General features: G+C 39.8%; 1 protein-coding gene and 1 long non-coding RNA gene across 8 annotated transcripts in view; one reads left to right on the top strand and one right to left on the bottom strand.

The window, feature by feature from the left end:
* The window catches only part of RABGAP1L (RAB GTPase activating protein 1 like), a 444,263-nt gene that overhangs the window by 401,610 nt on the left and 19,097 nt on the right, over positions 1-23,556 (top strand). For 4 of the 7 annotated variants that reach the window (XM_059674299.1, XM_059674298.1, XM_059674310.1 and 1 more), the window contains 2 exons: positions 7,453-7,545; positions 19,362-19,472. In XM_059674299.1, coding sequence (XP_059530282.1) covers positions 7,453-7,545; positions 19,362-19,472 — 204 coding nt within the window. Of the gene's footprint in view, positions 1-7,452; positions 7,546-7,729; positions 8,106-15,552; positions 15,874-19,361; positions 19,473-23,556 lie in introns of those variants that run through there. The other 3 variants (XM_059674309.1, XM_059674300.1, XM_059674308.1) reach the window with 3 other exon arrangements.
* On the bottom strand, positions 2,195-22,873 carry LOC132220774 (uncharacterized). Its single transcript, XR_009449862.1, has 3 exons — positions 22,375-22,873; positions 19,195-19,355; positions 2,195-6,021 (listed from the first exon to the last, which is right to left on the bottom strand). It is a non-coding gene; the product is annotated as an uncharacterized LOC132220774 (long non-coding RNA).

The following is a 23,556-nucleotide window of genomic DNA, read 5'->3' as shown; positions in this document are numbered from 1 at the left end:
CCTAAATTTCCTGGTGGATTTGTGAAAACATTTTCTCTCAACCAATGATAGCATGAGGCTTATATGTCTGTAATGGCATTAATCAAATTTTATAGTTTTTGTAAGTTTATTGATGAAAGGATTTGTCATAGGTGTCTGTCCAGCATAGCATCTGACACAGTGCCTTACACACTGTTATTTGTTGATATAATGAGCACATACATGTGCTTCCCAATCCTGTACGGAACAGATCGTGCATTTGGTCATGGGGACACTGGGAGCCATGTGTGGCTTCCCAGAATTCCATTGATTCAGTAGTAATCTTATGGAGTCAGTAGTAATCACGCATAACTACATCAGCTCTAGTTGGCCATCGGTACAAAGACGCATTGGTGCTGCTGTCAATACCAGAGGAAAGTAGCATTGTGTATGTCATCTTCTTTTAGAAATTCATATCTAAGTGTATTTCCCATTGCTGTTTGTGCCAGCTCTGGCTCTTAATGATAAAAACAGAAAAATCTTTAGGGAAAATTACTTTTCTTGTATGTCTCTCAGCCAAATCAAGGCAGTATATATAGCTTAGTGAGTAGATAAAAAGGTTAAAATGACAACACACAGCCAGGGAGAAGAACTAAAAAAGGCATAAGTATAGCACATATTTTTAAAAACAAAGCAAAATAAAACAGTATTAGTAAATGGTAGTGTAGTGTAGTAAGTAGTTCAGAGCAAGGACTTTAGACCTGGTCTCGTAAATGGAATTTGCTACCTGTGTGGCTGTGGACAACTTAATGTAAGGGATTTGTTTCCTCCTCTGTAAAGTGAGGATGATAATAGCCCTACCTCCTCGAGGTGAGGCTAATGTATATTAGTGCGTGTAGAGTACATAGCATTCCACTCCTGGCACACAGGAGTGCTGATGTGTTTGCCATTTCCACAGTGGTATGCACATCAGTGCTCTGTAGGCAGAAGAATGCTAATTTCAGTCCTGTCTGTGTTTACATTCTCCCCCTCAAGCGGGTAATTTCCATGCCTCAGTCTCCCACAGTTGGTGCTTATACTCTTCTGTGGAACTTATCACATTCTACCCCAAATTATACAACAATTTGTAAGCCTCTTGAAAGCAAATACTATCTTCTTTGTCCTCCTTAGCGTTGAGTACTTATGTAAGAGCCTGGCTCTTTGGTAACTGTTGGGGGAACTGGGAAGGACACACTGTAGGTTGGTCTGTGAGGCTGGTCTTGGCCCTGCACCCTGGCCTGGGCCTCATGTACCTTACAGACCTCTGCAGCCTCCGCAATCACTTCTCTCCTCGCTGTGCTCCAGTTGGCCTTGAGCTCCAATGCATCCTCCCTTCCCAGAGCCTGCTTCATGGGCACCGGACCTGCGCAGTCACACAGGTCCCCACACTTAGTTTAATGCTCTAGCACAGTGGTTCTCAACCTTCTGGCCCTTTAAATGCAGTTCCTCATGTTGTGACCCAACCATAAAATTATTTTCGTTGCTACTTCATAACTGTAATGTTGCTACTGTTATGAATCATAATGCAAATATCTGATATGCAGGATGGTCTTAGGCGACCCCTGTGAAAGGGTCGTTCGACCGCCAAAGGGGTCGCGACCCACAGGTTGAGAACCGCTGCCTAGCACCATCTGAAATCATCACTTTGAACCAGGGGCCTTGACTTGTTTGTACTGGTCCTGGCAAATCATGTAGCCTGTCTTGCTCTTCCCCATCACCTGCCATTGCTCCTCTGCTGTGGACACTCCCTACTTGTCCCTGGCTGACTTATTCTTCAGGTCTCAGCTTGAGTGTCATTCCTTAGAAAAGCAATCAAAATTAGAGCCTGGGTATAATTTTCCCTCCCTCCACCTTTACTTCTCCCTCAGAGGCTCACCTTACTTTGTAAATGAGTCTTTATTTAAATTGTGTGATTATCTCTTTCTCCCCACCAGACTGTAAATTCCTTGAGGGGACAGACTGCATTCGTTCCTGGATGGCCATGCCAGCTTCATGGAAGATGATAAAAACATATTTGTTCCAGGGGCGTTTTGACTTTTAAAATGCAAAATAGGGATATTTATCTTCCCATGTTAAAAAAGTTGGTGTATAAAAATGGAGTGCAGTCACCATGCGGGTTAATGCTGCTGCTGACTTCTAACCAGTTTCACTACAGCCTTTAAACTTGCAGCGGTTCTCAACCTGTGGGTCGCGAACAATGAAAATGCATCCTGCATATCAGATATTTACATTATGATTCATAACACTAGCAAAATTACACTTATGAAATAGCAACGAAAATAATTTTATGGTTGGGGGGTCACCACAACATGAGGAACTGTATTAAAGGGTCGCGGCATTAGGAAGGTTGAGAACCACTGCTTCAAGGTAGATAGATGAACAGAACACAGTAAAGGGCTCTCCTCCTCTTTCTTTCCCACCATTTATCCTTCTCAGATTTCTGTACTAGTAAAGTTGATTCTAAAGACTCAGATTGTTTTATAGAGCTACTTTTCAGCATATTAGTCTTGAATGAAATTTCCTATAGCATAAATGTCTGTAGCCTTCTACCTACCATGAGCATGAGCTATGTATTTGCTTTTGATCTAATTGCCAGCAGCAACGAGCGTAAAGTATTACTTCAGGTTTCTTAGCATCCCGTGTGGAAAGGCCAGCACCACTATAATGAACGGAGCACTTGATGGTGATAAAGAACAGAGTCCTACTTGGCTCCCCTGTCCTCTTTCTGTCCTGTCTCATTGTCTAGTTTTAAATAAGCTTGATTAGCTCGCTCTGAATGTATAGCTGTATCAGCTTTCCATGGCCCAGTTTTGGGACTACATCTGGTTAATCTACTCCCTGGAATCAAACCAATGCTATTCAACATGTAACCAGATTTAGTGTATTATTTACTATCTTACAATCTTATTTTTTAGTACTTAGTAGTCATTCTACTTTTCAAACACTATACTAAAAATGTAAGTGGTACATTTCTAACCAAAGACTCATTGAGAAGTGGAATTTTACTTGAGATATTACAGTGGATTTTGAGCACCTCCCCCCAAAAATAAAAGAAGTAATAGCATACCAACTTAAGATATGATTGTTTTCTGAATTTTTCCCAAAGGGAAAAAATTTCCGTAAGTCTACCTAAAATTGAAGATAACCAATGAGAAGAACTTTTCTTGCTTATAAGAAGAAGAGACAAAATGTCTTTCTCTGTCTTGTGCAAAGAATCTGAGAAAAACAGATTTGAAAACCAATAGGAGGAATGCTTGTGATCCAGCCACAACTGTTGCATGTGGGGGAAGAGAGGACCCAGATTATCTGTACACACAGAACATGAAGCAGTGGGGACAGAGAGAAATCCTAAAGAAGTGTAGGAAACAATAGAGAAGAGGGCATTCTCCGTGAAGCCATTGGCCTCAAAAACAGTTCCATCTGAGCAGGACTGAGTCCATAATGTAAGGTGATTTGCTTTAAGCTGTAAATCTCCTGGGTGCTTTAAGCCTCAATACTTGTTTTCACAAGGCTGGAAGAGGGGGAAAATATATCATTTCAATCTTCCCCCTCTTAATACTGTATGGAATTTTAAGCAGGCTTCTCCCAGAGTTAAATTCCTGGTGCAGCCACCCCAGGGTCTGTGTGACGTACTCCTTTTTTCTAGCTTGCCCAGAAAGTTCAGGGGGAGGGTGTTATATTTTTCTGAACTCCTACTTTATGCTGGGTAATATGACTTATCTTACGTGCATTATCTCCCAGTCAGGTGTTAAAATAACATCTCCATCATCTTGCTGTTGATTAGTTCTTTGGTTGCAGCCAGCTACTGATGAGGCTTAGCAAGGGCCCCAGGGTTGAATCTGTGTGCTGGCTGGGTGACAGGCAGGGAGCATTGCAGTTAAGAAAGGCCTGTTGGGCTAGTCATTACTGTGGTCCCTGTGCATGTTACTTGGCCTTTCTCAAAGTGCTCATGTTGTGGAATGGGTTTGGTAAACCAAGCTCAACTTTGTGAGGCTAAGGCAACATAAAGTGGATTAAGTGCTTATTTCAGTGCTGGGGCGTGCATTATGTGCTCACTAAAAGGAGATGGTCATTGTAGGTGTCATTTGTGTTACCTCCATTTTTAAAAAAGGAATTGAAGTTTCCAGTAGGAGGTTTAAATGATTTGCTTATAAAATTACATATCTAATATTTGACAGAACAGGGTTTCCAGTGCAAGCCTGTTTAACCTCCAAATCCTACATATAACCATTTTGAAGTTGTAAGTTCTCATTATCAGTTGCACTTACAAGCAATTGTGAATTCTTTAAGGACATTTTCTGAATTTAGCCAAATTGGAGGTATTGGACAGGCAGAGCATGGATGGTTAGTGGAACAGGACCCCGATTAGGTAGACATCTAAAAAAACTGGTGTTTCTTATTCAACATACTCCTCAAGTGCACACTTGCATTAAATTTATTTAAATTAAGGAGAGAGATACCTACACTGCTCTTGGGGTAATTGTAATAATTCTGGATGACTTTGTGTTCCTTTAATTAAGCCTACATACTAAAGGCATTTTTAAAATTCCTTTCTCTAATGAGAAAATTTTCAAACTCAGTATGACAGTCACTAAAATAAAATTAATTTTATCGTGGAATATAGTTTTAGAAAACTGTAACTGTCCATTTTCTCTGTGTCATAAATAACAGAAGTTTCCTATCAACTCTTGTGTCTCTTCCTCCTCTGCCCTTTCGCCGCTTTTACTTCGTGCCAATCACAGGTGGATGCTCAATATCACCCCACAGCACAAGATAAATAAGCTTGGACAGTCTCCTAGCAACATATTGTTCTGGGAACCTGTTCTGTTTCCCTGAGCAAGCTGAAGCCAAACACGCTGGAATCTCAGCCAGATGGGAAAGGATTAGCTTATTGAGGGTGTCTAATGCATTTTTTTTAAAAAATTTCACTTTGAAATGAACCTCTTAACATACATAGCAAGGTTGATTTTTAAAAGGACACTCTTTTACACATAAAGATAGTATCAGTAATAGTTTAAATATAAAAATATGTAATTTTAGGAGAAATTCTCTAGGAGCAAGCTTGCCATATGTACTTGCATCATTGGTGAATAGATCCATTTTAGAACCATATAGAAAATACTTCCTCTCAGGCCTGATGGGCAGCCTGGAACCCCCTGGTACTGATATTCAGTTGCAAAAAATATTGAAATACTTCTGATCTGTGAGTGAATGGCTGCTGGGGTAGGTGCGCTCCTCATAGTACCATTCACTTCTGTCCTTGCCCCTGCCCCTGGGGATATACATGAAACCTGTCACTGCTTAAACCTCTCGGACATCTTTCCTCTTTTCCCTCAGTGCTAGTGATTGCCACTTCATCTGTAGAGTTTTTGTTTTGTTTTTTTACTTGGTTTTCTAAGTGTATGATTAATACATACAGAGAAAAGAAAACAAGAAGAAATTGAGGCCCTGATCAAGGTCAAGAAAAATAATGTTTCATCACATGATCATGTAGATCAGGGGTCCTCAAACTATGGCCCACGGGCCACATGCAAATACAAATATTGTGTTTGTTCCTGTTTTGTTTTTTTACTTCAAAATAAGATATGTGCAGTGTGCATAGGAATTTGTTCATAGTTTTTTTAAAAACTATAGTCCGGCCCTCCAATGGTCTGAGGGACAGTGAACTGGCCCCCTGTTTAAAAAGTTTGAGGACCCCTGATGTAGATTCTCCTTGTTCATCTGATGATCTTGAGGCCACACGGTTGGCAGGTGGTGCTTTCCATTCGATTGCACTCTAGTCAGTCTCAGTGACTGGTTGGAGATGCCTGGAGATGGTGTAATAAGGATTACCATTCCTCATGACAATCTGCAGCAGAGATTTTGTAAATCAGTTACACTCTGGGGCATGTCTGACTTCTTGTTTGATGAAGATTGTCATCATGTTGTTGTTCAATGACTTGCACTGTTTGCCAGGTTTGGTCTGAGTTTGGGAAGCTTCCCGGTTATGGTGAGAAGCAGATCATTCCACACTTCAGAGTGTTCCTGGGTGGAAAGAACAAAGCAATTACAATAAGATGGGTGTCTTTGCTTTTTTTTTTTTAAACTCTTCTGGCCAGATTCCAGAGAATTAAATCATCTTCATCCCAGAAAGCTGCATGTTAATTCTATATCCAGTCTGGGTGCTGTCCATTCTCTCTTGCTCTCTGTCACACATACATACACATGTTTTGAACTCGACAAGAAACAATCTGTTGAGAGCCTCCCAGGGGCCACTTTGGTAGACATCCTGACGGATACTGAGAGGCATCAACCCATCACCTGTGCCTTTACCACGTTATCAAGAATTTAGCAAAATAACACATTTGTAATCTTTTAAAAAATTAAACTGTTTCTCTTCATTTTAAGTCACTTCCTTTAGGACCTAAACATTAAGATTATTATTCCTAAAGGGATTATATCATTTTGATTATCCAAGGAAAGCCCAAAAGTAGATTTTCTCTGTTCTATGGAGCAAACAAGATTGCATTAATTGTGAGGGGATACATTAAAAAACAATTTTAAAAATGTCCATGAACCAGGCATTATTTTAGATAATTTACCTATATCGCTTAATTCTCCCGACAACCATTGTGAACTAGAATTTTTTTTGCCTGTCATTTTACAGATGAAGAAAGTCAAGTTAAGAGAGGTTAAATACCTCTTTGCCGAGGTGTTAAGAAAAGTAAAATAGGCTTGTAGACCCTGGCCTGTCCAGTTCCAAATGCTTACTTATTTACTTTTAAAATTCTAAGGTTCTGTGAGATATTAGTCTTTTCTCAGAAAAGATTAGACCACTTTATGTCTTTTAAAGATGACATAATTCTAGCAAGAAATAGATGAGCTGTTTAGATGATTTTCTATTATCTCATTCAGCACAATGATTCCATATTCCTTTGCGCTTTCAGCAACGAGCTCTACAATCTTCTTTCTGTCTGGTAAATTAACTCCATTTTAAAAATGTTTTTGTTATTGTTATAAATCACTTTCATTTCAGCATGATAGAAGCCAGGAGTGAATTTTACTTAAATGAAAGTAGTTAGAATTAATAACACTGTTAAATACATTAACAAGAAAACAGTATGGCATATCAGCAACATTGTAGAACAGAGATGGACAAACTACAGCCCGTTTTGTAAAAAAAGTGTGTTAAAACAGGGCCAAACTCATTTGTTTATGCATCACTTATGGCAGCTTTTGTGCAGTAACAGCAGCGTGGAGTAGGTGTAACCTAGACCGCAGGACCCACAAAGCCTACAACACGCACCAGTGGACTTTCAGAGAAAGAGTGCAAATCTAGATTGCTCCCCCCTAACTTTGAGTTGGGTGAGTGCCATCAGAATGCCAGAGATTTGATTGGAACACCTCAGAGAATGCTTCCCTAAATCATCTCCTCGTCTCACATGCTGTTCCTCTGATGCCTTCTCCCCCCTGCAGGTACCGACCAAGAAGCTGAAGAAATATGAGAAGGAATATCAGACAATGCGTGAGAGTCAGCTGCAGCAGGAGGACCCCATGGACAGATACAAGGTATGGGAGATGCGGCACCTGCCAGAGCAGGGCCTCAGTGACCCTTAGCAGCAGTTGTGGCGAGTTCAAGTCCCTCTGTTCCTTCCTGCTTGATTTAGACACTCTGGCCATGCTAAATGTCCAGGGCTGTTTTCATTTCAGCACACTTCCTGAGTAGCCCACCGTAATATTTCTTTTCTTTCAGTTTATATATTTGTAGGTAACGCCACCTGTTGCATTTATACTGGGAATCTGCCTAAGAAGCTGAGAGAAAGAGAGGGAAAAGGAAAGAGAGAAAGTGGCTCTCGACTACTTTCAAAAATGAGAGAAAAAGGAAAATGGCAAAGTACTGTATTAGCTGTGCACGGTCACATCCACAAAGACTTTTAGAAGGTGATCTGTCCCAAGACTGGCAAGAGAATGCTTCAGACTCACCTGTGTCTGTAGCAAATGTGAAAAGTACAAGCTCATTTGGAAGGACAAATAAAAACCACAAAGGTTGTATTGAGCACAGTCATGGTGTTTGTTGCAACATTTATTTCCACAAATAAATTTATGAGTCACAGTAACATTTCACTACAGTATTCAGTTTCAGAATCAAAATGATCTCATCTGAACATCTTAGTTAAATAAGTGATAATATTTTTTTTAAATCAGGCTATTCACAAAAATAGATTTCTTCATTGATAATTAGCAACACTGTTCCCATGATGCAATGACTAATTTCGAACTTATTTTTTCCAACTGAAATAATATTACAGATGCGTTGTTCCCTTTCTCTCCACATCAGCACATCAGGGTAAGAGAATATTGTATTTGTACAGTGAGGAATGTTACAATATCCTGCCCCCAAAAAAGCACTGGGTGGCATTATGAATTAAATCACCCAGGATGGCATGGCTTCCACTTTTGGAACTTTTATGTAGTCAGAGACCTGGGCACAGGCAGCTACAGTTACATAGTACATCTTGCCTCTGTTGCTAAATTGAATAGCATGTGGGATTCTGGGAGGGGCCACGGTGGGAGGAGTATATGGATTTTATAGTCAGACCTGAGTTCGAATCCTGGCTTTCCAAAATCAAAGGGCCAGGATGTGGAATGCAAATTGGGAGTTTTTAATCCTTACGCCATTGTTCATTGTGTTGGACTAACTATTAAGCCTCTTCCTCATCTGCAAAACATGTAGTGTACACATTGCCTGGAGGGACTGCTGTGAAGATGGGGGATGGCGTATTTTAAGCACCCAGCACATGGTTGGTGTGCAATAAATGGTTGTTTTAGCCTTATTAGGCCTACTGCTTCCACTTACCCAAGTATTACTAGAATAGCACCACCTTTTATGCATCAGTCTCTTGCAGATCTTCCTCATATTTCTTCCAGGCATTGCTAGCCAATAATCAAATATCAGCATGTTTTCCCTCTTGTTCATAGAACTGGCTGCAGAACTGATAGTGGAGTCCCACATACTACTCTGGTAGAGAACTGTAACACAAGGTGCTCCTGGAGTAAGGTGCAAAGCTAGCCGCCAGTCCTCAATAATTAGCTCATGTAGCACGCTGCTTTAGAAAGGCTTGAAGTAGTAATTAGGAAACATTTCTGAGGATCCAACCTGAAGCCCTCCTACTGCTTGCGTCAATCTAGTTTTCTTATTGCTGCCATCGTTATAAATAAAATCTGGGAAAAGTGCTTTAAAATAGAAGGTAGGGAAATGAAAGACTAAAATTGTATATTTAAAATCTGCCGAGGACTGAATTTGTTATTGTTTCTTAAAGTCTTTTTCTGTACAAGCAGATACGTATAAATAAATAGTACAATGCATAATATTATTTTTAAAATGTTTACCACAAGCACTATCAATGTGTATAATTTTTATTGTGGGATCAAAGTAGAGCTAAACCTTTTGTTTTTGTTTTGAAAACAGATATTATTCTTTTGCTTGAGTGCTGTGGCTTCCTGTGTGCATATCAGGCCCCTTCTAGAACCGTTTGTTTTGTATCATTGGAATAGCTGGTCAATACATCACCTAACAAATAGCTCAACCCTTTATCAATGTCTAGACCAGTGATGGCGAACCTATGACACGCTTGTCAGAGGTGACACGCGAACTCATTTTTTTGGTTGATTTTTCTTTGTTAAATGGCATTTAAATATATAAAATAAATATCAAAAAGTATAAGTCTTTATTTTACTATGGTTGCAAATATCAAAAAATTTCTATATGTGACATGGCACCAGAGTTAAGTTAGGGTTTTTCAAAATGCTGGCACGCCGAGCTCAAAAGGTTCGCCATCACTGGTCTAGACCTTTGTATTGGCAATAGTTATACTTGGTAAAATGATAGTCCTCAAATTACATCATACTTTTGAGATGACAATTGACAACATAGTTTTCAATCAACAGATTTGTTGTCTCACATACTCAATTTCTAGTTTAAGAATCTAATTATAATTATTTAATTATACTAGGATAGTCTTAGAAAATACCTTTTATCATCTTCTAAATTTAATTTTGTCAAGAATAAGATCTAGGTCCTGGAAACTTTATAAGTCATAGATCTTGGACTGGGAACCTAGTTATGTAAATTGTTTAGAATAACTTGGGAAGATCTTTGAGGCTTCAAGTCAAAACTTCTACCAGTGAACTAACAACCCCTTCTCCACCATTAGGATCCATACTGCTTACAATGTTGTATTTACCTCTAGCTTGCCACATGGCAAGAGAGTTAGGAAGGTTGTGTCAATTAAAAAAAAATGTCACGCCGAAACCGGTTTGGCTCAGTGGATAGAGCATCGGCCTGCGGACTGAAGGGTCCCGGGTTCGATTCCGGTCAGGGGCATGTACCTGGGTTGCGCGCACATCCCCAGTGGGAGATGTGCGGGAGGCAGCTGATCGATGTTTCTCTCATCATCGATGTTTCTAACTCTCTATACCTCTCCCTTCCTCTCTGTAAAAAATCAATAAAATATATATTTTTTTAAAAATGTCACGCAGTAAGATATTCTAAGAGATGTTTCAGTTTGAAGCTATTTCTCTTGAGCATGGTGGTAGACAGAACTATCGCAGGTAAGCCAGAGACTCAACAAAGCAGACATAGCTCTCAGCAGTCCTGTTCTTGCTCTATCAGTCTAAACATGTGTTTGGGTTTATTTTATTATTATTTTTTATATATCTTTTTTTTATTGATTTCAGAGAGGAAGGGAGAGAAATAGAAACATCAGTGATGAGAGAGAATACTGATTGGCTGCCTCCTGCATGCTCCCTACTGGGGATCAAGCTCACGAACCAGGCATGTGCTCTGACTGGGAATCGAACTGTGACCTCTTGGTTCATAGATCAACACAACCAACTGAGCCATGCCGGCTGGGATGTTGGGGTTTATTTTTATACGCAAATATCTGCACTCTCAGGTTATGTCACTATACTCACCGGTATCTAATATCTAACACTGAAATCTCAACCACAACGAAAGAGACAAAACAGTGTTGGTATAAATTTGAATTGTAGAACCCTACGCACAATGAAAATGGTTTGGAATTAGTGGTAATGGTGGCACGACTTTGCGAATACACTGAAACCACTCAAGAGTGTATTTTAAAAGGTAAATTATATCATTTTTTATGAATTTTATGTGAATTATATATCAAGAAAATTCAAGCAAAGTGTTCCAGGAGGATGGGTGCCTGCCTACCATCTAACTTTCATAAACCCTGAGTCACACAGAGGTACCTGTGCAGAAGCCATGCTGTGGGAGAGGAGACCTTAGAATGGAGCTAATTAATGACTATAGACTCTGTGTACCCATATTTATGGGGGAAAGGACAACATAAGGGGGTGGCATATTCATATATACACATATATACACACATATAAATGAAAATGAAGATATATACACACACATATAAACATATATAAACATATAAATATATAAACATATATGTTTATATAAGTATATAAACATATATAAATAGGTAATAAACATGTGTACACACTGCCTATGCCACCTGGTCTTAGCATCAATTTGTATTTGAAACTCCGTGAGCTCTATACTGACTGCTTATAGCCTTTGGTATAATTTTTCTGTTTATCTTTATGACTAGATTTCAAGACAGGAAAGGAAATTTTATTGGAAGAATATAGGATATGTATTCTAAGTCTCTTTTGTTGTCCTTAAGTTTGGCTTGATCAAATGTGTGTAGCAGCTTTTATCTACTCTGATATTTACTGATTTCAAATGAAGTGACGTGCAGGAGGGAGGTTTGTCCGTAGAAGTACATCATGGACATTTTCATTTTCATACACGTCCTCAGAAAACAAACATTCATGGATATGTGTAGCTGTTTTTTAGTACATTGTAAAAATTAGTTGCCAGGCCACTAATAACAGTTACCAATTTCAGAAAATAAAATATTTTCTCTTTTAAGGAGATCAATTGTCCCCATCTAGGGAAAGTTAGTTTTTTGATAATGTAATCAGCCAACAGCACTTTTTAGAGAATTGCAGTCTTCACCTGCCTCCAGAAGATGCTATGCTTTTCTTGTTTAATTAAAGAACTACTTGCACAAATGAGGGCTCTGCCGTAAAAAGCATAGCTAATTAATTAAACTCAGTGAATCTCCCACAGCACGAAAAAGACTACTACCTATTTTAGATGGGCATATCCTAGAAAGAACCAGGGATGCTTATACTCTCTTGTGTTTGGGACACAGAGAGTATTATAAATGCATAATTTCTAATTGAAGTAGCTTACCCATGCTCAGTATAAGTGAATTTCAAATATGTAACTTTGTTTCTTAAGGTTAGACATAGTAATTTTAAAATCAAAATGTAATTCAAATAGAAAGAAAATAACTCCTAAATTTACAAAGTTTTCTTGCATGTACTAATGTTTATAGAGCAATTGCAACATAAGGGGGTGGCATATTCATATATACACATATATACACACATATAAATGAAAATGAAGATATATACACACACATATAAACATATATAAACATATAAATATATAAACATATATGTTTATATAAGTATATAAACATATATAAATAGGTAATAAACATGTGTACACACTGCCTATGCCACCTGGTCTTAGCATCAATTTGTATTTGAAACTCCGTGAGCTCTATACTGACTGCTTATAGCCTTTGGTATAATTTTTCTGTTTATCTTTATGACTAGATTTCAAGACAGGAAAGGAAATTTTATTGGAAGAATATAGGATATGTATTCTAAGTCTCTTTTGTTGTCCTTAAGTTTGGCTTGATCAAATGTGTGTAGCAGCTTTTATCTACTCTGATATTTACTGATTTCAAATGAAGTGACGTGCAGGAGGGAGGTTTGTCCGTAGAAGTACATCATGGACATTTTCATTTTCATACACGTCCTCAGAAAACAAACATTCATGGATATGTGTAGCTGTTTTTTAGTACATTGTAAAAATTAGTTGCCAGGCCACTAATAACAGTTACCAATTTCAGAAAATAAAATATTTTCTCTTTTAAGGAGATCAATTGTCCCCATCTAGGGAAAGTTAGTTTTTTGATAATGTAATCAGCCAACAGCACTTTTTAGAGAATTGCAGTCTTCACCTGCCTCCAGAAGATGCTATGCTTTTCTTGTTTAATTAAAGAACTACTTGCACAAATGAGGGCTCTGCCGTAAAAAGCATAGCTAATTAATTAAACTCAGTGAATCTCCCACAGCACGAAAAAGACTACTACCTATTTTAGATGGGCATATCCTAGAAAGAACCAGGGATGCTTATACTCTCTTGTGTTTGGGACACAGAGAGTATTATAAATGCATAATTTCTAATTGAAGTAGCTTACCCATGCTCAGTATAAGTGAATTTCAAATATGTAACTTTGTTTCTTAAGGTTAGACATAGTAATTTTAAAATCAAAATGTAATTCAAATAGAAAGAAAATAACTCCTAAATTTACAAAGTTTTCTTGCATGTACTAATGTTTATAGAGCAATTGCTCTGCATATAACTTTAAATTAAGCTGTCTAATTGTACCTGGTAAAAACAATGCAAACAAAACATTTGAAGTAAAGCTTAATTGTTCTTGTATTATTTGCCATCCTCACATATAATATCACATTTTGTTTTTAACTTGACTAATGAAGAATTTAAATTATGCTAAAATCCTTACCTCACAAAAAAAAATTAAAAAGGTTCCCCTCTTCTTACTGTGTTAGAACCCCTCATTCAGAGAAGCCAAGATAAGTGAATTCATGTTTGAAAAGTGTTTTTCTACAAATGGAAAGAAAGTTACATTTTATTATGTTTCCACATCACAGAGACTGTGGTTGGCTTTTGGAAATATTATGTTATGAAATAATGTGCTTTTCATGAATGGTTATAGTCAAGAGGGTGGTTTTTATGATAACTATGAAACTTAATGATAAGCTTCAGAAGACTGCCACTCAGTCCCTCTGAGCTTGGAAAACCCAGCGCACTTGCGTTGTAGGATGGAGGAGGAGGCTTCACGAACAGGTTAGCTAAGAAAGAGCAGGTGGCTCCTGCTGCTGCTGCTGCTGATTGGTCATACTTAACACTGGGGGAGGTACACAGTATGCGTATTAAGAATTCCATAGTATGTTTATTGATGATCTTCAAAATAATTCTCCAAAACTTTCTTCAGTTTTCAGTAAGTTCTGTTTTCTGTTGAAGTGGTATTACTGAGAAAGTTATGTGTCACACTCATGTATTTCTACATCCTTTGTAACTCATTTGCTTTGTTTTTTAAAAAAAAAAATGTGTTTTTTTTTTTTTATTTCAGAGAGGAAGGGAGAGGGAGAGGGGGATAGAAACATCAGTAATAAGAAAAAATCATTGATCGGCTGCCTCCTGCAACCTGGGCATGTGCCTCGACTAGGAATTGAACCCTGACCTCCTGGTTCATATGTCGATGCTCAACCACTGAACCAAGCTGGCCAGGACCATTTACTTTTTTAAAATTTGATTTGTAAGCTAGAGTAGAGCAGGGATTTGTGGACATGGCCTGTAGGCCAGATATGGCCCACTGCCTGTGTTTGTAAATAAAGTTTTATTGGAACACAGCCACATCCATTTGTTTAGTTATTGTTTCTTTTGCATGTAATAACAAAGTTGAGTAGTGTCAAAGACCATATGGCCTGCAAAGCTGAAAATATTTACTATCTGGTCATTTACATTAAGTTTGCTATCCCCTGTGCTATAATCTAAGATTTTATTTTTAATGCCACAAGAAATGCAGTCTGGTTTGCCAACTGCCATTACTTATCACTGATAAATCTTGTTTTTAGTTTGACATTTAAAATTTTTAAATTTCTACCAGCCAGATAAAATTGGATATGTTGGGTGAAGGAAGAGCATAAAACAATTCTAAATATCGAGGTTTTCCTTCTAAAATCTTCATTTACAGACAGTGTAGACATTTCAGCATTTCATGTGTAAGTATTTGTCTTTGAATGTCAAAAAACCTGATGAAATTTGAATGTGATGATTATCACCTCTTTTGAGAGAGGGAGGTATCCATAACAAAATAAGTGAGAGCTGAGCGTGCCATTGCTCATAAAATTGCACTGGATCTTTTAGGGAAACATTTTCTTCTGGCCCTTAAATGTCTTCAAAAACATGCCAAGAATTCATTACAGCAGCGGACAACACACCCAAAACACAGCTGGAGTTTATGAAGCTGCCTCCTTCCCCATCATTTTTTCCTTTAAGGCTCAGTTTATTTTCTTTTGATTGCCAGCTCACATTTTTCTGGGTTTTTTTTCGTCTTGGAAAAAATGATGTTCACCATCCTTGTACTATTCCACCCAAACTTCAGAACTCAGACTCGGAGGAGGGCTGGAACCCAGTGTTCTTTTGCATTTCCCTGCCCAGCAATGTCATTCTATTGCCTGAAGATAAACTATTTTGCAAGATTTCCAACCTTGTTGCCTAAGGAGGTTCCTTCTACCCGGCCCTGATAACACAGCATAAACAACTCACACTGTAGTTGGTAATAGTTACACGCAGCATTTTCATCAGTCATGCAGACGGCAAATAGTTCCTGGAGTGGGAGGAGTTTCGTGACTCAGTCTTGGTCTTCCTGAGTTGAGACTTGCCCTCTGGCTGCCTGAAGTGCACTTTCTTCCATTGAATGCTCGCAGTCCCAGAGAGAACATGGAGTATATGACACTCTAAGGAAAAACAGCAAATCTAAGCCAAATAGCATTGACAAGTGTCTGTTCCTGTTACTGCCATTCCCTAAATGTCTTAGTAGGTGTGCAATTTCATTGGATCTTCTTTTTTTTCCTTCAATTGTCTTTGTACCTATGATTGAAAACGGTAGTTGGTCTATGGCTTTTGAGGAGGTAAGTTTTTAAAATCTATGTATGTCTGTAATAGCAGCGTCTGTCTCTCTGAAAAATGCAGTATCCTCCTCCCAAAAGTTACTAACCGCACTCTCCCAGCTGTGCGTCCCTGTGCAGGAGGGGAGGGGACGAATGGGAAAGCTGTGGTCTGCTTGTTGTCCAGTTGTACGAGGTGGGGCATGTTCCAGGCAGCGTGAGGAGCGACTGAGGGGTTATTGAGGCAGTGTCTCCTGGAGTCCGTGCTGTGAGGCTGGGGAAGCGACGAGCCTGTTTTGTCTACAGGCGCTGAGCGTTCAGCACATCTGCTTGTGCAAACGTAGGACACGTGACTGTCTCCGGACTGACTGAGGTGCATGGGGCTGAGTTCAGCTCTCTCTCAGGTGGGCAGCCCTTGCTGATGTTTCCAAATGAGCCAAGCAAGGTTACTACCTTTCCCAAGCCCATTGAAAGGAAACTTTCTTCTCCGTTCTGGTGTAAAGGTGAACTCTGTCTTGAATTAGTCAGTTCCAAAGTGAGTTTGGCTCCTCGGGAAAGGCAGGAAAAGACAGCTGAGTGATGCAACCTCTTTAACCCTTGGTGAGTGCGGGCAAGCGCCTCTTCATGGAAAATGTCCATCTGAGTGGCCTGGAGGGTCATGCTGTAGAGGAGGATACTGCATTTTCCCTCTGGCTTGCTTTCCCCACATCTGTGAGTGCAGAGCCGGAGACCACACTCCCCACTCTGCTGCTTGCTTTGCAGACACTGGACTGAGCTTCCTGCTAAAGCAAATGCCAGGTGTGCCCTAGCTGTTGTGCCTTTTAGGGACCCTCAGACACATAATTTCTCCCCGAGAGTCTCCCACCCCTCAGTTGTGTGTCTGTGAAGAAGGGTCCGAGTTACATCGGTCTTGGGATGGGAACTTAACCAGTCAGAATTTCAGCTGAGCTCACACCCCTTCCGCATATAATATAACCATCAGACGCAGCTCTGATCCATAGGGAGAGTAGCTACCTGTGCTTCTTAAATACTTTGAACAAAGTCCTTTCCCACTCACATCGTGTGACTTTACCTGGAGGTTATTTTAACTCAATTCTAAGCATGTAATGTAACCTGAAAAACTGGTAGCTGCAACATTTTCTCTTATGCCAAATAAGTGTGATGTAAATAATTAGGGGAGATTTTTGTACCTCGGAGTCCTGCAAGTACAATTTCAGTAGAAATAGGACTTTAGCTCAGGAATAGGTAGTGTAGTAGTCTTACCAGGTTCCCTTTGGGAGGGATTTATCAAGAAATGAGAAAAATGTCTTCTGCATTGTGAAATACGTTGAGGAAACGGCTGGTATTTGCTGCCTGTTCCTGGCAAGGAGGGCATTTATGAGAGAAGTTTCTGACTCTCTTTTTAAATCTGAGTTTTTGACAAGTATGTAAGTTGTTTCCACAAATAGGGGCAATAGTTAGATATATTGGCATGAAAGACGCATTCTCCAGGCCCTGCTGGAATTTGGATCACTTCCCCAAAGACTGAAAGATTCAGCTGCACAGGCCCTGGCCTCTCCATTATTTTAGTCTCCATGTAATTATGCTTCTGTAAGAGGGCAGAGCATCTGTGGAGGGGACAGATAGACTTGGATGAGGACAACTTGCCCCTATAAATGTGCATGCTGTCTCTTCAGGAATAAATACCTTGGCAAAGGGCTTCTGGCCAGGCAGAACTTTTCAGGGTTACATTGTATTTCAGTCACAAAGGAAGATCCACTGTGGTTTCATGCAGAATATGAGCATCTAGCAAGAGTGGACTTAAAAAAAAAAAAGTTCTTTTGACATTTTTATCATTTCCAGTGAAATTGTTTAAACTTTTAAAACACATATATTATATATCCATTGTGGAAAACTTAGAAACCTTTAAATATCACAAAGACAACAATAAAAATAATCCACTATCCACAATTAATATCTTTTATGCTGTTATAAAAATGGGATTTTCCATTTACTTAGCTCTTTTTCTTCAAGGTAGCATAAGCATTTCTTCTGTTATTAGATATTTTTCATTTCCATTTTAATGCTGCATGGAATTCATGAAATTATTTAGAAATATCTAAGTGATTTGGGCTTTAAAACCTTTTTCAGTCGGTGTCTTTTTAAAAAATGTTTTAACATTCCCCGATTGCCCCAGTCTACCTTCTCCAGAAGAGAGGGCAGGGAGGATCCCTGTTGGCTGGTTATAGAGTCGAGTGTACTAGTTTGGTCTTTAGCTTCTCTGCTGGCCTGTTTCTGAATCCACTGCCCCCAGGACAGCCAAAGGCGTTGCCTGTACCATGTTTCTTAGCCCTTCTTTGAAAAACAAAAAGAAATTATGTTTTCTTCTTTCCATATAACAAACCCTAGGTTGTCCTATAGAAGACAAAATTCACCACACATACCCACTTGCATACACGCACACATACTCTCACACACTCACATTCATACACACTCACACACACATTCTCACACATACACAGAGTATGCCATGACAAAATCTCTTTCAGGACGTAGATTTGTCTCCTGGTTGTGAAACACTGCTTTGTCTGAGTTTTTGCCACCCTTGCAGAAGGCACGGCTAGGAGTATAAATATGAAAAACAGGAAGGTGTCATCACATTGAAGTCTTTCCTGTCAGCTCTCTGGAGTGTCCTGTAATTGCTAACAATAGCAGAAAAAGCACTCTTGATACTTTGGAATGGAAAACACTACATTGCTATTCTGATGGGAATGTACACAATTCATAATGGCTAGTTAAGGGGAGACCTTGCTTCCTAACAATGTGACTTGGTTCTCTCATCATATAATTTTGTTTCAGATTTTTTTTCCTGGGATTTCAAGGGGGAAAATAGCACAGTAATGTATTTTACCCAGAATCTTTTAATCTGAAATTTAAAAAACAATAACAAAGCAAACATAAGGACAATTGTTCTTATAACACAAAAATTGGTGTTCAGAAAAGTAAACATATTTTTACCCAAAGAATGAAAATGTCAGTTGATAGCAAAGTCATGAACCTACGCATCCTGACCCCTGATATTGGGAACACAACTTGAAGCCTTGTCTAGTGGTTTCCCCCTATTCCAGCCCAACTGTGTCTAGTGGTTTCCCCTGAGGTCAGGGTGGGGTTATTGTGCATGTTTCCAACAAAGAACTGCCTGTGTCTGCATTCTAGGTCTATGTGGGAACCTCACGCGTTGGGGGTACGTGTGGAAATTTTGCTTTTTTGTGGCACATGTTTTATAATGAAGCCCTGCCTGGGGGTCTGGGGCAGGGGTAAGTTCACGGGGTAGAGTGCCGCCTCTGCACCGCTCGCTTAACTCACTGTTGTTCCCCAGACAGCTGTCCTGCCCTCCTGTGCCACTGCGCCTTCTCCTCTACACCTTCAAGTTCACTAGTCGTTGCTGCTTGTTTTTCCTCACCAGTCCCATCTGTTGCCGCTAGTACCTCAGGCACTAACCCCCACCTCTGGTTGTTGCTCTTTTTCTGCAGAGGGAGAACCGGAGATTACAGGAGGCCAGCATGAGGTTGGAACAAGAGAATGATGACCTCGCCCATGAACTCGTAACCAGCAAGATTGCTCTGCGGAATGACTTGGATCAGGTACACCCATCATTCACTAGGAAGAAATAAGACTGTGACTACCTCCTCAAGGGCAAGGACCCAGTTGCTCTCACCACAGCCCTGCCGGGGCTCCCTCTGTACCTGACAGGGAGTCCGCTGCTTGATGGATGCGTGGGTGGGTGTAGGTGGGAGGGGACTGCTTGTGCCGATTGGAGCAGGTGGGAAACGCCAGCCTTGGAGAAGGGCTTGGGTCACTTCCAAGAAGCATGTGTGACCTACGCTTTTATATCGCTTCACTCTGTGTCTCTTCTCTGCCCCTGTAATTTCCTAAGGCAAGGCCTGCCAGCATAGTCATCTGAGAGCATCCGCCACCAGGAATGCTCATCGACAGTAAATGTAAAGGATTTATGAGACGTATGCACATTAAGATACACATATTGTCGGGTCAACGGGCATCCTAGTGGCTAAGCACCCACACTGCCTGGGTGTGAATCCTAGCATTACCATTTCCTAACCACGTGACCCAGGCAGTTCTTACCCTACATATCGGTATAAAAAAGGCTGCCGCAGGGGATGATGTGAGAATAAAACAAGGGAAAGCAGTTTGGTAGTATGTGTTGAATAAACTTTAGCTGTTGCTAGGAAGACCTTAAATTGTTTAACTTCCTTTGTTCTTTCCAACAGTACTGACAGCTTTAGGACTTCTGTTTTCTATTGCTGGAGTTTTCAAAAACAGTTGGCAATGTGGAAGGAGTCTTGTGTAGATTTAAAGTTATCACTCTATTTTCTGACTTTAAAAAAGTGAACATTCCCAGCCCTGGCCAGGTAGCTTGACTGGTTAGAGTGTAGTTCCAATATGCCAAGATTGTGGGTTCCATCCCCAGTCAGGGCACATACAAGAAGCAACCAATGCAGGCATACATAAGTGGAACAACAAATCGATGTTTCTCTCCCTCTCTCTTTCTCCCTCCCTTCCTCTCTCTCTCTAAAATCAATTAAAAAAAATTTTAAGTGAACATTCTGAACAAATAGTGTGGGATCAGAAAAACTGAGACTTAGAAGAGGCATTATTGTGCCCTAACTATGCATTGGCACTGTTTAAAATACAAATCCATGAATAACATAAATCTGATGGAATTAAGATTGAAGGAATTTTAACAATGTTTAAAAAATTGTCCCTGCCACAACTTCTTTTCCCCATGGACACAGTTGATTTTGCAGCTCACAAGTTTTAACCGCAGTAAGGTGGGAGAAAAGACCACTGGGAAGGAAACACTGCTAACAGGGAGAGGTGGAAGCTGAAGGAGTCAGCACCAAACAGAGTTAGGAAATAAAACAAAGACTATGCTGCTCAGAACGCCGGATACGGAGGTAGAAAAAGCAGCCAATCGGGGTGGGAGAGAGATGGCCCTTTTAACCACAAACCCCATGCAGCTAGCCTGCTTGTAAGGTGTTGGTATGAAAAGTATGTGACTAAGAGAGTTAGAACCAAAGAAGGAAGAGGCGTCTCCAGGGGATGAGGACCACACCCCACCTGACCGCAGCGGTTACAGTTTTGTATTAAAAACACTAGAGTGGTGAGTTAGTACTGTAATGAAATTCTTGGTTCCCTGTTAGCTTTCCAAATGGCCCTCACTCATAACTGACTCTGTCATTTTGAATCTTTTATCCATTAATAGTTTTCTTGAGATGGCGAGCTAAATGAAAAATGTTTTAAGCAGTTGGCCTCAGTGGGCGTTCAGTGAAATAGCTAGAGCTGTAAATTGTAAGTTGTGTGGGTAGTATATTTGGTAAGCCTTTAAAAGTTTCAAAAAGTAATGAAATTAAATACTTACTGATTACCTACTATGTCCCAAGCACTATATTAGTGATTTCTAAGCATTATTTCATTTAATCTTCCTAATGACTTATTTTAATCTTCCATTTTATAAATGAAGAAACTGGCATATATACAGGGTGTCCCCCAAAAATATATACACATTTTAACAGCTGATAGCTCAGTTTCGAAAATGAAATATATTTTAATAAATACTGCCTTAATAATTATTTAAAGTGTGTGTACACATTTTTGGGGGACACTATATATGTATCAAAGATTTGGTCAAAAATATACATACAAGGTTATTTACTGCAGTGTTACTTATAAGAATAAAAAATAGAAGTAATGTATATGTCCAATAGAAAGGGAGAACAGAAGTATATTTGTAAAATGTCTTTTTGAAATAGATTTTTAAAACAATGGGAAGATAATGATATAATATATGTATTTTTAAACTAAATTTCTTTTTTAAGGATAATCCTTTTTAAAGGATATTTTAAAATATATTATTTAAAGAAAATATATCATCTACAAATAAAAATCATCGTAAAAATTAATTATGTAAAAGTTTTTTCGAGAAAATCCATTTTGAGGATCAGTCTGGAAGGATGCTCCATGGGTACTCCTGAAATATTTGAGTGCTGAGCACCTAGGTGCTCATGTAAATACTGGAGCAGCCCCTGAAGAAAGTTAACTCCTTCATCTATTCCTTCTCCCTCGTATTTCCTCCCTTCATATCTCTCTTTTTCTTTTTAAAGAATAAGACCTGACCCCTGCCTTTTGAAGCTTGCTATCTTGATGAAAGAATAAAAATTGCAATTTCATGGATATCTCCTCCTGATGTTGCAGTTTGTGCCGAGCAGGGCTTATTCACCTACCAGAAAGCTGTCCCCAGTTTAGGTGCCCCGCCCGGCGGCTTCAAGGAGGGGCCCTCACCTGCGAGTCTGCCTCACCCAGTTGGCCTAGTACTTTTCCATTCCCAGCGGGACAAGATCAGATCTCTTCATTAAAACAGCAAAACATTAAACAAACATGACAGAAGATTGTATTTGAAATAATATGTAAAGCAAACAAACACTAATCAGGTAATTAGGAACTCTGAAAAAATAAATGACTCCTTACCCTTGTCATGTCTGCGTGGGCTTCAGGCTTCTTGGGTACGAAGGCTCTCAGTGTTTCTCTCTGACACAGCTTCTCTGTTGAGAACTCACCCTCCCTCAGCTCCTTCAGTAAGGGCTTCTCAGCGATGAGAAACGTGAACAGATACATCTCCGCTTCTGTTTCTGCTGCCCCCGGCTCTCAGGCCCTCCCTGTCCTTTCCGGGTCCCAAGGAGCACAGGAGAGAGACAGCCAGGACTTTCCCACCGAAAGTGCCTAGCTCCCTCCTAACCACATCATGTTTCCTGTTACACCAGAAACATGTACTAAGTGACAGATTCTTTTGTTTTATTTGAAACAACTGGCTAGTTCTTTGAGAAACTATCTCTGAAAGCTCCTCATCCTGATGGTAGAGCCTTTTGATCAGGTGATGGGAGGATTTGAGATTAAATCACAAATTGCAGTGTTTCTCTCACATTCAAGTCGCAGAAGCCTAACAAAGAGGAGAAACTTCAGATGAAGCCTCCTGGGAAACTCTGGCTCCTCCCACATGGGGCCCACAGAAATTTCTGCAGCTGTCAGATCTGAAAGCAGTAGAAATCCAGTGAGCTTGCTTTACCTTGGCCTGGTGAAGAATGTGCAGCAGAAAATGTGAAATAAAAATAGTAGGCCCTCTCCTCATAAATATTTAGTTGTTTATTAAAAACTTCCTCTGGAAAGTGGCTTTCTTTTTCTTTTATTATAGACATTTCCAAAACTGCATTTTTGAGGTCTGCCTCTAATTTTAAGATGCTCTTTTGCTGTGTAGATTTCCCCCCTAAAACCTAATGTGTTAGTGTCCTTAAAGGGGACTTTTTCACCTTAAGTACCTGACACTTTTAAGTTATCTGAAAACAGAGCTATAACCTCTGAGGTACGGGACATGAGGAACATCAGACAGTGAGAACGGAGAAGCTGGATGTGGTTTCCCTGCCAGCACCCAGCAGACTGTGCTGGCCTGGCCATCTGGACACGCGGCAGATACGGCGAAACAGACAGGAGGCCACCTGGCCAGCGTTCACAATTACTTGGATAACATTTTGCTGCTGTCAGCCAGGGACAGCTTTTTCAAATAGCTTTCATCCTCTGCGTCGGTGGTTTTCTCTGCTGACCGTGTCCTGTGGCTCTCCGCCACCTCCACTCCACACAGTCTGCTTCTGTAGTGAC

Source organism: Myotis daubentonii, chromosome 18 (genome assembly GCF_963259705.1).
Source record: "Myotis daubentonii chromosome 18, mMyoDau2.1, whole genome shotgun sequence".
NCBI lineage: Eukaryota > Metazoa > Chordata > Mammalia > Chiroptera > Vespertilionidae > Myotis > Myotis daubentonii.
Note: the sequence above shows the minus strand (reverse complement) of the source record. Positions and strands in the feature narration are given on the sequence as shown.